The following is a 14,556-nucleotide window of genomic DNA, read 5'->3' as shown; positions in this document are numbered from 1 at the left end:
AAGAGGATGTTTAGGGAAGCTATCACATTAAGCCTCCAAACAAGCTCCCCTTCAGAGAGCTCTCATTAGCATGATGCAGGTAGCAGCTATCTGACTGTGCATATCCCCGTTCATTTTGCAGCAGCATCAACCCTTGCAAATAAGAGAAATTCAATTGAACTGGGAAAAGATATCGGGTCATTTATTCTAATAAACATGGGTTTCTTCAGAAAACTGATTTTTAATTTGTCTATTGACTAGAGTTCAATTAATGAAAATCCAGCACTTTGAAGCTTAGCAAACTTCTGTCCTCTTATCAAAACAAAGTGTAAATTTCCTAAAACGAGAAGTTTATATAAAGTCAAATACTACCTTAAATTGAGTTTGAGCAGTTTATGATTGAGCCTACCTCTCCATTCTGAAACAAGAGGAAACACAGTTTAAGAGTACAGCAATATTTGTAATAAGCAAAATCCATTCATTTGTAAACACTACCAAAACCAATCATAAATTTAGGACTGTAACTGTCAAGGAATTATAATTCATAATTTTAAACTCAGACTTAAGCGCAGCTGCTATCAATATATATGAATTTAATTTCATTTAAGGGTCTTTCAACAGAAGCTACCAGTAGCAATTTTTAAAAGGCAATGACAAAACTAGAATTAATACTGAACCATGTAAATATTCACATGCTAAATGTTTAGATTTGGGTCAAACCTCCCGCCAGGAGTAACTTCTCATAAAAAAAAAAAAAAACCCTCTGCTTACTCTTTCATGTCAGAGAATGTACCAAAATATTTCTAAAATCTCTGATCTCTGCCTAAATCCTGCATCTGAGAAAACATGCAGCAGCACAGAGGCAAGGCTGGCTTTTTCTCCTGTTCCTGTGTGACTGTGTTAGACTCTGCTATTAGCTGAATTGAGTTTTCCAATACCTGCAACACCACAGAACAATCCATCCCCAAATATTTCAGCATACCACCATGAAATTGTCTGTCTTAATGGTTTTGTAGGCACCATTAGCTGCACCATGTACAGGAGCTTTCTAATGCACACAGTCACCACAGACTTCATACACAGTCCTACAGAGAGAGACAGCTTCCTCTGTATTCAATTTTCATCTTAGGCAACCTCTAGAGAAGGTTATCTTCCTCCACAGATCGTATAGGGAGTTTAAAATTACCATGCAGCCATGTATCTCCAGGAAAGGGGATGAATTCAGGCTGTAATTAGTATATACAGCCCCTGCTTAGTTCAGGAGCTTTGGCACAACCACAGTCTGACAGAATACAACCACAAACCACATATTCCTCCTTGGAGATCATCCAACATTTTTCTTTTCTGGAGTCCAGAATTTCATGACTAAAGTCCAAATTTAATTCACAACAACAGCAAGTGAAACTAAACTGGCAAAAAGCAATCTTTTTGCTTGGACTTCTTGCCAAATCACAGAGAATGCAAGGCAGGATGGACTTCTTAGTGTTTGCTTTCTTTATGCATAGATTTCTTTCATTTGTTTACTTTTATAGCCTACTTCTATTTTGTAAAGAATAAAAAGATACAGTGGTGCAGTTAAATAGCCAAATACTAAATTTACTTCAGGATTTAAAGCTAACTTTACAAAAGCATTCCTGAACCCATTAGTTCTTGACACACACAGTCAGATTTCAGAACAGCTAATAATCCAGCCACCTACTTGTTACTTAAATGAAAGCAGCAAGTTTTGAAAAGCCCTAATAAGGGTGCTGACTGCAACAGACACAAAAAATTGAAGAAAAACAGACTAGCTGGGTGTCTGGGCAAGTCTGACAAAAGAATAATGCATCTGCATGTTGAAGAGTCACAGGTTCTATTGTCAAACTGGCTAAATGGTCCTAATGCTAAATCAAACCACAACATGAAGAATATGGATTTACGAAGTAAGACACTGGTGTCTGATTATCTTTAGCCTAGGTTGTTTTAGACACTGAAAAAAGGAGGACATTTTGAATGAAACTGTTCATAGAAAATAATCTCTTGGTTATATTTTGAGATGGGAGCTGAATACTTTTGAAAATCTGGCTCAAACTCTCTGTCATGAATGGTTTCCAAACCTGTTTGCATGTGTTTCATATTTCATTGTACAATTAACTGCAAGTAAGAGGGCAACCAAAGGATCGATGGATCGCCATAAACTTCCTAATTGGGTACATGAATCATAAAATCCTGATTTTACTTTTGTTCTATCTATAATATACTTCATGAAATTTTGGCAACTTTTCAGGTAATGGGATATTTATAGATACTTCTGATAGGAAAAAGTGATTTAAAAATATAGGTTTGTTGGTTATGTTAAAAAATTTCAGGTATTAGATTACCTGACAAGTAGCGAGAAGTATATCAGGTAAGTTAAAAAGTAATATTTAAAGTATTTCACACTTCTGTAACCTAGTAGTTTTATTAACTTATAGTGTTTAAAATCTTCAACTGTAACAGAAGATTCCAAGATTCTTCTATACTCCAGTCAAATTCCTACCATCAAATATCTAAATTAAAAAAACATCTAAAATACATTTGTGCAAAAATAATGCTGAAAGCACACGAGTTCTGCATCACTTGATATTGCACATGTAACAAGCATTTGTTTGCACCAGCTGAATCAATGTACTATTACTTATTTTAAGAATTCACTGACTCAGCATTAAACAGTGATTTGTAAAAGATGACAAGTAGTCCTCAAAAGTTCATCTATCATACTCACAAATCCCGAGATCTCACAGATTGTTTCTCGATCATTTTGCTCTGGGTCACAGTAGATTCTCAGTTTTTGTATATCAAACTGTAATTCAAAACATAAAAGCCTTTTTTTAGAGAAAGTATTCATAATCTGACATTAAGTTCAAACTATACACTTCTTAAGCTGTATCTTCCACAAGTATAGAACAAAGGAGCAAAATATTAAAAAGCAAGAGAAATTGGAAGCTCTGTGTGTCCCCTACTGTTAAAAATCAAAGATGCAGAAACATTTTTTGTCAGACTACTCACAATGATTACTACATGCAACCAATTAAACATTCTGTAACAGAATTATTTAAAGAAAAATAATGAATCCAAGATTTTTGTTTCTAAAATAATAGAAATCACCCCCCTAATCCTTGGCAATAAATCCAAACACGCACAGCACGAATTACACTGGCTGCCAATATAATAGAGAAGCAAGTTAACAACAGCACAGGCAAAACCAACCTTTCCCTTTTTACCTTAAAAGTCCTTGGAAGATGTTTCTGCACTGACCCGTCTCTACTAGATGTAAGATTACTAAGTTTTGGTGAAGCATCAGAAGGCATCCCTGATGCTTGAAAGAACTGCATTTGGAGTTCAGCTGTATATCGTACAGCTTTAAAGGGCAACCAGTAAAAACACTGGCACCAGGTAAGCAAAAGTTTATGCCATTCTGCTCTAGAGTTATATTCAAAAAAAATGATACCACTGAAGACAGCTTTTCTAGGATAAATTATCATTAATCCAAAGAGAAAAAAGCCATTACACTCACATGAAATCATAGCTACAAGATGGAGTAGGGGAAGCACAGAAAATGAAGTCTGTTAATACCATGCCTACTAATATGTGTTTTCAAATTTAAAATGTCTACAATTCACAATACTTCAGTATGTACACATGTTTATCATTGCTATACTGCAAGCACTGCAGCCAGTAAGATCCTAATTAAACCAAGAACACTTGCAAAATGTCGCCAGAAAACATCTGAATTAGAGCACAGAAAGAGAATGAATGTTCATCAAAGAATCTCTGAAATAATATTCTTGTATCATACTTTGCATCCAATTTCAAGGTATTTCTTTCTTAAAGGGTTTCCAAATACCTTTGCATTGAAAGGCAGTATGCAGATTCATCAAAATATTTCTCTATAATCATAGTTTGAATAGAAATATCCTGGCAAAGTTTAAATGTTAATGCTTTGCAGAATGCACCACAGACTGAGAAAGTGGAGAAAGGAAATACGTTTTTTAGATTATAAAAATCATCTGGAAATATAAAATTGCAACCTGAGACAGATTTTCTACTCTTCTTCTAGTCTACTATCAGATGAGGATCTTATACAATTCTACATTCCTAAAACACTTTTATTTTAGACAACATATCTTGCTACTAACATTCTTTAACTCAGTAACAATATTACTGGGAATCCATAAAAGTCCCATTTCTGCAGTGACTTAAGAGAAAATACGAGGCATAACAAACAACTAACCCTCTAATCCTAGAATGTACAAAACTATAAAAATGGGATAATCCTGCACAGAGAAAATGCATGAGACGATTGAGTACAATTCTGAAATCTCTACTTTGCTTGCAGTAAGTGCTTGAAGTCCCATTAGAAATCTGTGACAAACATTCAGTAGTTTTCACAAAGGAGTACTTCAGTATACAATGTTACCACCAGAAGTGCTGAGTCAAACGCACAGTGCATCATCCAAGTTCCCATGCACACTTTAAGAATATGATAATAATAGAACTGAAGCCTGGCTACAAAAACACAAAATTCAGGGGTAACTAAGTAAAGACATCTGAAAAGAGTTCATGAAGATGATGCAAAGAACATTAATATATTTTAATAGGAGCAGTAATGATAATGAAATGAGAATATAAAAAAAGCATAGCTTTTAAAACAACTAAAAGTAATGCCTACTTATGTTATTCAGTATTTCTCAGTATTGTTTCCATTACTATCAGTCTAATTAGTCATTACTATCAGTCTAATTAGTCATTACCACATTGCTATAAATACAAGGAAACGATCTATTTCACCCACATCTAGAATACAGTCAACATAATAGTCTTCACTACTGGTCTACACAGCCTTTACCAATACAGCCTCAAGTTTTAAACAGCTTTTTGGTGTCTGGAAAGAGCTGAAGGCAAAAGAACTTTAATGTTTCTCAGAATAGAGGAGATACTTGGTGAAGAGTTTTCAGGGGAAGTTTCCAGCACAGCCGAATCAGTGACAGTTTGAGTATCAAATATTTGCAGTATGACAGAAACAGAGTTGATTAATAGTACTTTTCTGACAGCTAGTGATGAGAAACTTCATCAAAATTTTGTTCTGTCTTTCACCAGCATAATCCATATACTGATGGAAGGAAATAATATGTACTGCCAAGCACAGAGGAAATCCCTGCTTTGAGACACTATTTCCCAAATTCAGGGGACTACGCCGCATCAAATTTGTGTTTCAGTCAAAACTGAATGCCGCTTGAAGTCAGTGAGACCAATTAAGCACCCACCACACAGGATATATCAGTTTTGCTGAGTCCTTGTGGCCGTTTATGTACCCTTTTAACTATTAAAATTTTGTATATTAAATTTCAGCCCAGTATAAATTAGAAGTGTAAGTAAGTTCAAGAAAATAGCAGGCGCTAATGCAGTGTTAACCTACAGCAGAATTTCTTTATTATTTAGGTTTAGCATATGCTTACCTGCACAGTTTCCTCCTTCCCAGAATACTTTCCTATTTGGGTTAGGCCACTGATGTAAATACCTAAAACAGGATGCAATGGCTTTGTTTCAATTTCTTGGTCATCTATATACAAAGTTACAAACTCTTCTGTTACTAAGAGACGAATTTGATGCCAGCCTTCATCAAACAACGTCTAAGAAAAGTGAAGAAAATAGAACTGTTTAAAACAAAATGTTTTCAATTTAAATAAAGATAAAACTGCATTTCAGCACTTAAACTACTGTTAATGGTTGAGATGATCAATGGTCCAGGTTTTACCATACAAAAATTTGTAAACTGTATAGGCAGAAAGTATTTGCCAAGTAATACCATAATTGAGAAGACAACATTTGGTAATTGTTCATTCCTGTTTCAGAATTATTTTTTAACTCACATAAATTTTTTCAGTCTATGATCTTGAACATGCTCAAACATGGCTAAAAACATGAAGTCAGATGCCGTTTCCTGAGCAGTGGTATAATGTCTTGAACACTTCAGATCTTAAATCATGGTGAAAACAAATTGGTACTTAAAAGTCTACTTAATCTCTTACGGAAAAAAAATCTGAAAGATGACAGACATGATACTGGCAGAAAGAATCACAATATTGCAATGAATAAACCAAATATTACATTCATCATCTCACAAACATCAAGTTTCTAGAGCTCAAGATTTAGTTTAAACAAATAGCATAGTTCTAAAAGTGATAGAAAATGAGAGATCTCTCAACCTATTTTAGAAATTAAATTCAACATGGAAAGAAAGGCCGCCTTCTTGAGCCAATCCATTAATGCCAAATACAATCTAACTCTTTAGCCTAGCCTAGACTGCATCTTTTATAGAGCTAAATTTAATAGAGATTAATTCCACACCAAATTGGTATACATAAGAGTAAACTAAAACATACATCTTTCAGTGTGTTATATATCTTTGTTACCTTTTGCAGATATAAACAGAAATTAGGCTTACTTCACTTCATAGCATACACCTTTAGATAGTACCTCTGCTTCTATTTTATTTTCATTTGTAGATTGGGGTTTTATTTATTTACAGTGGCCCTCATTACAAGATAAAGTAAACAACAGATCAGAATAGATAATGTTTCAAATTTTCCTGAGTAAAAGAGATAAACGATCATAGAGCTTTATTAAATAAAAAGGTTCATTAAAAGCATAGTAACATTTATAAGGTGTTTACAGACATACAGCTCTAACAAGGGCATAAAATTATTGTTCTCCATAACAGCAATGCTAGCATAGAGAAACACAAAAATTAAAAAAAAGTCTTCTTTTCATGGTGAAGTTCATGGATACTTGGGACTGCAAGAATATGCAAGAATAAGATTAATTCGTCACTGGAGCTGCGAGAAACAGTTATATACAAATTTTTGAATTGACCTGAAATTTCCTGAATTTTCTAACAATTTCCACAGTGCTTTCTTAAAAAAAAAAAAGAAAGAAAGAAAGAAAAATGTAAAAAATTCATTGTAAAATCATTGTAAAAAGGCAGAGGAAATTTGGAAAGAAAAAGTAACATTTTCTATCCAATAACAGAATAAAATACCTCTCCCTAGCAAAAGCTTAGTAGTTAAGACCTTCTCTTGGATAGGAGTCCTTCCTTCTTTGAAGATTGATATTTCAAATTCCCTCAGCCTGATTCGGAGTAAGGATTCAAATGCAGGCCATCACTTCCCAGAAAAACTGAACTCACTTGGCTATGAAGCGCTCCAGTGGTAAGTCTTTCCCACTCTTTGTCAGCTGAAGCATCCCTCTTTGTTCACTTAAACAATACTGTCTGCAGTAGGAATGGGAACCTCTGGGCTGCACATTCCTATACTGCTACAAATGCAGGAGCAGAGATATTCAATCTCCTTCCCTCTGTCTCATCTGCAACTGAGACAAACTTCCTTACAAGAGTTGAATACTTCACTGGAAATTACTGAAGAAAGATTGAACGAGAACCTTTTGATTACACTAGAAGACAATAAAATTGGTTTACACAAAGAGGAGAATCCCTTGAATGAGAAAAATAGGAGCTGAAAGGAATTTTTAACCAGGAGAACTAGACAAATCCAGATTGAACTGTCTTTTTGTAAGCTGGTATTTACTCTTCTGGAGAAGAAAGTAACTTTGGTCATTGTGCATTTTCAAGAAACCTAGACACTTAAAAAAAACTCTCTCTAAAAATGAACTATTTTCATTGGCATTTCCTACTGTCCATATCAAAGGCAGAAAACAATTTCCAGTGTTTTCTATGGTAATCAAAGAGCTGTGTCAAGAAACGTCTCTGTGTGATCTTCTGATAATTACCTGTTGGAAACTACTGAGTAGAAAGCACCTGCAAAGCATTTACAGTCATGATCACCATGGACACTCTGGAAATATGGATAAATTACCTCCCATTTATTTTTAAATGCCTAAGCAGCCAAAAATAAGACCACACATTTTCAGAAAAACATAAAGGGCAAAGGACTAATGTGTACTTAAATGAGTATCCCAGCATGGTGACTTATTCCTTACCTTTACACGGGGTGCAGCAAAAGTAATAACTTGCGTGCCATTTATTAAACTTGTTGTAGTAAACGATAATGTTTTATCTTCTCCATTAACAGTGACTGCTATTTGTGGTCTCTTATCCAGACTGAGAATTCTCCACAAATCCCATGTCTTTTTTACTTTAAATCTTTGAGTGGAAACAAACACATAGGATGGAGGCAGACCTTCTGGAAACACATTCCTAAATAAGGAGGAAGGGGAAAAAAAAAGACAGTACTTGAACGTAAGTATAAATCTTAAAATAAGTCTCGCTTTAAGCAAACAAACAAAAAAAAAAATCGTACTAACTTTAGAAGTGTATTTATAAATTTAAATACCTTGTCAATTCTGACAGATCAACACGTGAGGTTACTTCAAAAGCTTTTGCATTAGTGGTTGGTATTTGAATTCTCTTTTTAACCTTTTTCTTCACACCTAATCCTACAAGAATGTCAAATCCTTTTTCATCTCGAGCTGCCACTGGAATTCTTGTTGGACAAACAGATTCTGCAAAGTAACAAATGCAAATACAGTACAAAAATATTACTTTAGAGAAGTAACCTCCCACTTACCTATTTTTTTGCCTTTCAAGAAATGAGAATTGAGAACTGCTAGTTCTCTCAAGTATAACATGAGAGAAGTGACATGCAGAATCCTCTGAGACATGAAACAATAACACTGAGCTGTGATATTCTACTGCAATTACATTCACATACTATTTTGAATTGTTACTCATATTAGTTAAAAGGTATTACTATATATGCCTAATAAAATAATTGAATTTAATTTCTAAAATTGTATGGTTTCAAAATGCTACAAAATTACAGAACTTAATTTCCACAATGCACTAACAATTTGAATTCATCCAGAATGCCCCCAACTAAAAAATAGGGTTGAAAACAGACAAAGGTAGAAATATCTACAACTACTTTTTCAATTTTATTTTGCTCAAAATGGACTCTGATCTATGTTGTCTGTTACACTGAAATCTGCTCGAAGCTGTCCTCACTGGACAAATATTGTGTGAAGTATTTTCTGTGAAAACTAAAGTGAGCTGAATGTTATCTCTGTTTAATTGTCTTTCCACAAACAATACTAGGCAGTGAACAAAAACAAAAAAGTGATAGTAGAGTGAAATTTAATGCTAAAGCCAACACTGTATTAGAGTAATGAATCTATGAAAAGAAAGACAACAACTTTTTATTAAAATCATGTTAAACTGTTTACTATAAATACAATTTCATAATTCATTTCCTATTGTTTCTTCAGAAAAGTATCAGTTCATAGAAAGGGAAGATATTAGGAATACATTCCAAAAAATGGGTAGAGAGTTCTCTCATCTCCATCTGGACCAGCCATGGGCTGGAAAACTCATTTTTCAGTGCCAGGGAATTATAATCTCAAAAGGTCTGCAGTGGCTTCTCTTTACAATACGAGTAACACTGCACAACTTCCCTTCCTAACCAATCCAAGGGCACTCAGAAGCTACCCTGTTCTGGTGGGGGAGGCAGGATATATAAACTCTAAGAAAATCCAGCTAAGTGTCTGCACAGAGTACCTATGGTAGGAAAGGACAATTCATCCTAAGGGAACATGCCACAAGTACTTGGGGCAGCAGTGAGAAGCCACATACATTCCCCTTAGTTTTCTTTTCTTCCTCACAGCAAAACATCACCTGACTCCCAGATTGTTGTCATGGAAACATTTTCTAAACTCGTTTATTTCAAAGCTGAATAACGGTCATACTGCCAGAATTAACACAGATTACAGATAATCATATATACTGATAAGAAAATGAATGCAAGACTCTCTTACCAGTTGCAGTATTAGAAATTTGATGTAAAAATCAAAAAATAACTGCAGAACTAGGATTACTTTATAGGAGAGGGCCATTACTCTGGATCAGCACCAAAGTAACTATTCTAAACCAATACAATATAAATCAAGCATGTGTAAAATTATATATTAAGAAACCATTCTTTATTTCCAATGGCACACTGAAGAATTAAAACATTCCCAGTAAGACAGATATTTTGGGGATCTTCTGGATCATCTTCAGGCTGGATTATTTTGATATATATCCATTATACAGGATGCAGAATTCAGTGGCAAAATTAAGAACTGTCTTTCGTAAGAAATGGGGTTATGTTTCCCATACAAAATATCAGTCACAGCAGCTCTCTAGCCTACACTGAAACTTTTTATCCCCTTTTGGTTTTTTATCTAGTTTTCAGATGCTTTGTTTTTCCTTCCTAAAGCATGAAATAACCTTTTCATATTCATTCCCACTATCTAGCACAAAGGAACTTTTCTTAGAATCCTCCAGACATACTTCTGAGGACTGCATTAAGTAATGTTTTTAAATGCCTGACACACAATCTTTTCTGTACTTTTTTCTAGAGAATATTAATACCACACGAACATTTGACTTCCAGAATAAATATTAAATATTCCTTAAATGTTTAAGGACTCTTTCAGTCACATTGTCCTTTCTGGATGACAGGCTAGGCAGGTTTTTCGCCCTGCCATACTCTAAAACCAACACCAGAGTTCCCAAAAGGCACACCAGAGCCCTCCATCTACAAGGCTGTTTGCAATAGCACTACTCACTACATGAACCACCAAACCTCAGCATCTTTTTTCCATAAAGGAAATACCACTCCTATGCTCTTATATCCATAGTCACATAATAACAAAGTTAAAAACAGCATAAAGGCTAGTGGGTTTTTTAGACATTAAAATAAAGACAACCAAGAGAGAATTGCAAAATATTCAGGCAGTTTCATGTTGTTTACCACAGCCAACTCACTGCTGCTCTGCCCTCGTGGTACTTCCTCTTCCAGAGTCAGTGTGAACCTTAACAACATGAATAAAATAATCCACCACTCGGATATAAAATTTCCAGTTTACTAGCCTTTCAGTTCACCTGCTAAAGACATTGTGGTTAGAAATGAAGCTGCCAGCTAGTTCTGATCACTCTTTGAGAGAGGCATCTCAATGCTAACACCAGTGAAGAGCGCAACAGAAGAGTGGAAGCAAAGGGTCACTTAAACAGTAAGTACACTTTTGTACATGTAGTCAAAATTCACAAATTACTTCTGTGAGAGTTGTGTCAAATACCACAGCTGAATTTCAAAGGATACTAGTTAACTCTGAAAGCAGAAAATCCATCTTGATGAAATGTAATGTCTTCTTCTAAACTTTATTCAAGAAAATACTGTATTTGGGGAGTTTCTCCTGCATGTGGTTAAGGAATTTAGTTGCAGTAAGCTGATTTAATTTTTGGACTGACCACCTTGCTACATCAGCCACAAGGAATTATTATGATTTTCTTAAGTGTATCAAGAAATAAACACTATTATCCTCAACATAAGTATCACCATATTTTTTCAATGAACTCCATACTCAGAGAGAGCAAATGAAAACTATTTTTTATTCTTACTAAGTGCAGAAATATGGTACAACTGAAATATGACTTGCACCAATTCTTGGTGATAAAACATGTACAAAATAGCACTGATAGCGCTGTATCATAGAGTCCTTCTGAGTGATATATTTTAGAAGCAATTTGCTCTCTTTTTCATATATATGGGAAAGCCATTGTTTTACAAAGTTATCAGAAAACTCCATGCTGTAATGCTGATAGCATTCTAAAGCTAAAAAGTAATTTTACAATGTTGGTCTTGGCTAATTCTTCTATAAAATCCTTCTAAAAAAGATCATAACAGATTGTTACAGTGCCAGGCACTTTTGCCAAGAGTTTTTCTTCTGGGTTTTTTGACACATACTGGCAGAAGAACTCCTGTTTGTAATGATAGGCTATCCTCTCTACTGTTAAGAAGAAATGCTAGATTGTGGATCAGTATCTTCCGCACCTAGGAAAAGGATAACATAAGCCCTATATTCTCAGCATTATGAGAATTGCTCAACTATTTTAGGGTTTCTAAACTTTATCAACGCAAAAAGATTCGGGGTTTAGGGCAAAATCCTACATGCTGACATTGAATTCACACTCTGTTAAAGCATCATATCTTTCCCAAATACACCTCTGTGTTTCATGGAGAAAATAGTATTTTGGAAGATCAAACAAGATCAAAACGAAAGAAGGTAGTAAAGATTATTAGATTACATTAATAATGCATTCTGCTTGTGAAATAAAGAAATATGGGTACAGAACTACATTCTGAACACCTAAAATATTTTATAATCAATAACTTACCTTCACAGAGTTTCTGCTTTATAACTTCTTTAATTCTTGATATTGCAATATAATCTTCAACATAAAATACGTAAGTGGATGAAGGTTTGTTGGCAATAGCTTTAAGTTCATCCTCCTCAATTTCTGAGCCAACACCAATAGCGAACAAAGTGATTTTATTTTTCCTTGCTTCTGCTGCTACATCTTTGACTTCATCTTGGGACTTTCCATCAGTGAGAACAACTGCTATTTTTGTTAAAAATCTTGAAGATTTTGCAAATAGATGGTCAAAGGCAAACTGAATAGCTCTTCCTGTTCTTGTATTTCCTCCCAAGTAGTGTATTGACTCCATTTCGCTGATGAGGTTCTCATTGGATTCATGAGTTCCAAGGGGAATTTCAAGTACAGGGTAATCGCTGTACTGGACAACTCCAACTTGTATAAACTTTGGCCCTATGTCAAAATTTCTCGTAATATTGACAAGCCAGCTTTTGATTATTTCAAAGTTTTCTGGGCCAACACTGTAAGAACCATCTAAGATAAAAACTAAATCTGCTGGAGCAGTTCTGCAACCTTAAAAGAAAAAAAAATTAAAAAATCAAACAAACATGTTAATGAACTCTTCCACAGGAAATACTTTTCAAACCAACTATTATTCATATTAGAATCCAAACTGACAAATACATTCAATTATTTTTTTAAAAAATCAGCAGGGTTTATCAGAGAAAAAAAGATTATTTCTGTAAGCCACACAAATCCAGCTTGTCATCTGCAAACCAAACCATTTTCTGGTTTTACATTATCACCAGAAATGATGAAGAAAAATTCTGGAATTCAATTCCTTAGCTGGCAGTTGCATTTCATGCAATCAGCAGAGGGGAAAACATTTTGGGTTTTTTCTGTATCTCTTTGTCTGCATAAAAACTCATTTTTGTTAGCAAACCAAGTACACTGCAGAGGAAGGCTATAGTCTGAATGCTCCAGAATTCAGCAGTAATACCCAATCCTTTTACAAACACATCTTCATTGACTTTTGACACTGCCACATGGCACTTACAGAAGTAGTTATTATAAAATCCTGAGTCTTGACTGAATGTTGCTGGTAGCATATTCTGATTTTAGTAGAAGAAAAATGATCAGTGAACAAACTCAACCTCCAGAATATAAAATCACATAAGCATTTAACAAATATAATGTAAATGCATGATGATTCAGACATGGATTCAGCTCTCATAGCTGTAGTCACTTATAAATGGAGCTTTTAGAGTAAATTGCCAACTACAGGTCATGGACCAACACAAGCATTTCTATAGCACAGTCCTATCCATCTCACATACACATCATCAGATGGAGACAATAACTCTTAACGGAAAGAAACACCTTCCATTGACTATGAAAGGAGCTTAGGTAACTAATACACAAGGTGCCAAGGAGATGGCCAAAACCAGGAGAGATGATTTTGATCCCATGGCACATGGGGCCATCGGGGTTGCTGTGTATTTGTGCTTTCAGTTTTGTGAAAGGCTGGAGCTCCACCACAGGAAGGAGAGCTTTGCCTTGTCCTGATATCTGCGTATGGACACTTCTGGTTAAATCAAGACTGGAGCTTTACAGTTCCATCTGCCCCCCTGAGCATTTACAAGATACACAGAGAAACAAAGATATTCCCTTCCTAAAGGAGAAATAAAATATTTAAGTCACTTATCATATATTACAAGATTTTCACCAGGAAAATTATACTGGAAAAAATCACAATTAGCAGAAGTGTACATGTGGACCTGAAAACTGATACTATAAATTTAAGGAATGCTTTGAAGTTGCTCTAATGTGAAATATAAAAATCAAGACTTACTAGCCCTTTTTTCCCCATCTTCAGCTGAGATGTAATCATGAAGTAACAGAATGAATAGCATCTGAAAAAATGTCACTATCTGTGCCATGTGTAATGTATTTTCAGTCTTGAGATTAAACTAGATGGAAAAGAAAAGAAAATTTAGTGTTGTTATATTACAAAACAAATCCAAACTTCAGTGTTATAAAACCTGTGCATGAGGAACAACTCTGAATCAAATCTGCAAGCCCAGATGCAAGGCCAGCCTGCAATGGATCCAAGACCCAAAAAAGCATGAGTCAGGCATGTAAGCCCAAAATTAAGATTCTAAATTCAACAACACTCCCTAGTCTTTCTGTGGAAGCTGTTTTCACCAGGGCACATTTACATAGTTCTCCTGCTAGGTACATACATGAGTAGGTTATATACCCAGGGCCAGTGAACTACCTTTCAGTGTCATTAATTTAAGTATTCTACATCTAGCCAGAAGACTAAACATTCCTCTTCTCTCTACAGG

General features: G+C 34.9%; 1 protein-coding gene across 1 annotated transcript in view; it reads right to left on the bottom strand.

The window, feature by feature from the left end:
* COL21A1 (collagen type XXI alpha 1 chain) overlaps window positions 1–14,556 on the bottom strand; it is a 107,191-nt gene that overhangs the window by 69,181 nt on the left and 23,454 nt on the right. Inside the window, exons 3-9 of the mRNA XM_030490800.1 lie at window positions 14,061–14,178; window positions 12,230–12,781; window positions 8,349–8,517; window positions 7,996–8,212; window positions 5,457–5,630; window positions 2,723–2,800; window positions 389–397 (exon numbers count right to left, since the gene is read on the bottom strand). Coding sequence (XP_030346660.1) covers window positions 389–397; window positions 2,723–2,800; window positions 5,457–5,630; window positions 7,996–8,212; window positions 8,349–8,517; window positions 12,230–12,781; window positions 14,061–14,148 — 1,287 coding nt within the window. The 5' untranslated portion in view covers window positions 14,149–14,178. The remainder of the gene's footprint in view (window positions 1–388; window positions 398–2,722; window positions 2,801–5,456; window positions 5,631–7,995; window positions 8,213–8,348; window positions 8,518–12,229; window positions 12,782–14,060; window positions 14,179–14,556) is intronic.

Source organism: Strigops habroptila, chromosome 6 (genome assembly GCF_004027225.2).
Source record: "Strigops habroptila isolate Jane chromosome 6, bStrHab1.2.pri, whole genome shotgun sequence".
In the NCBI taxonomy this organism is placed as follows: domain Eukaryota; kingdom Metazoa; phylum Chordata; class Aves; order Psittaciformes; family Psittacidae; genus Strigops; species Strigops habroptila.
This window is presented reverse-complemented; position numbering and strand designations above follow the sequence as displayed.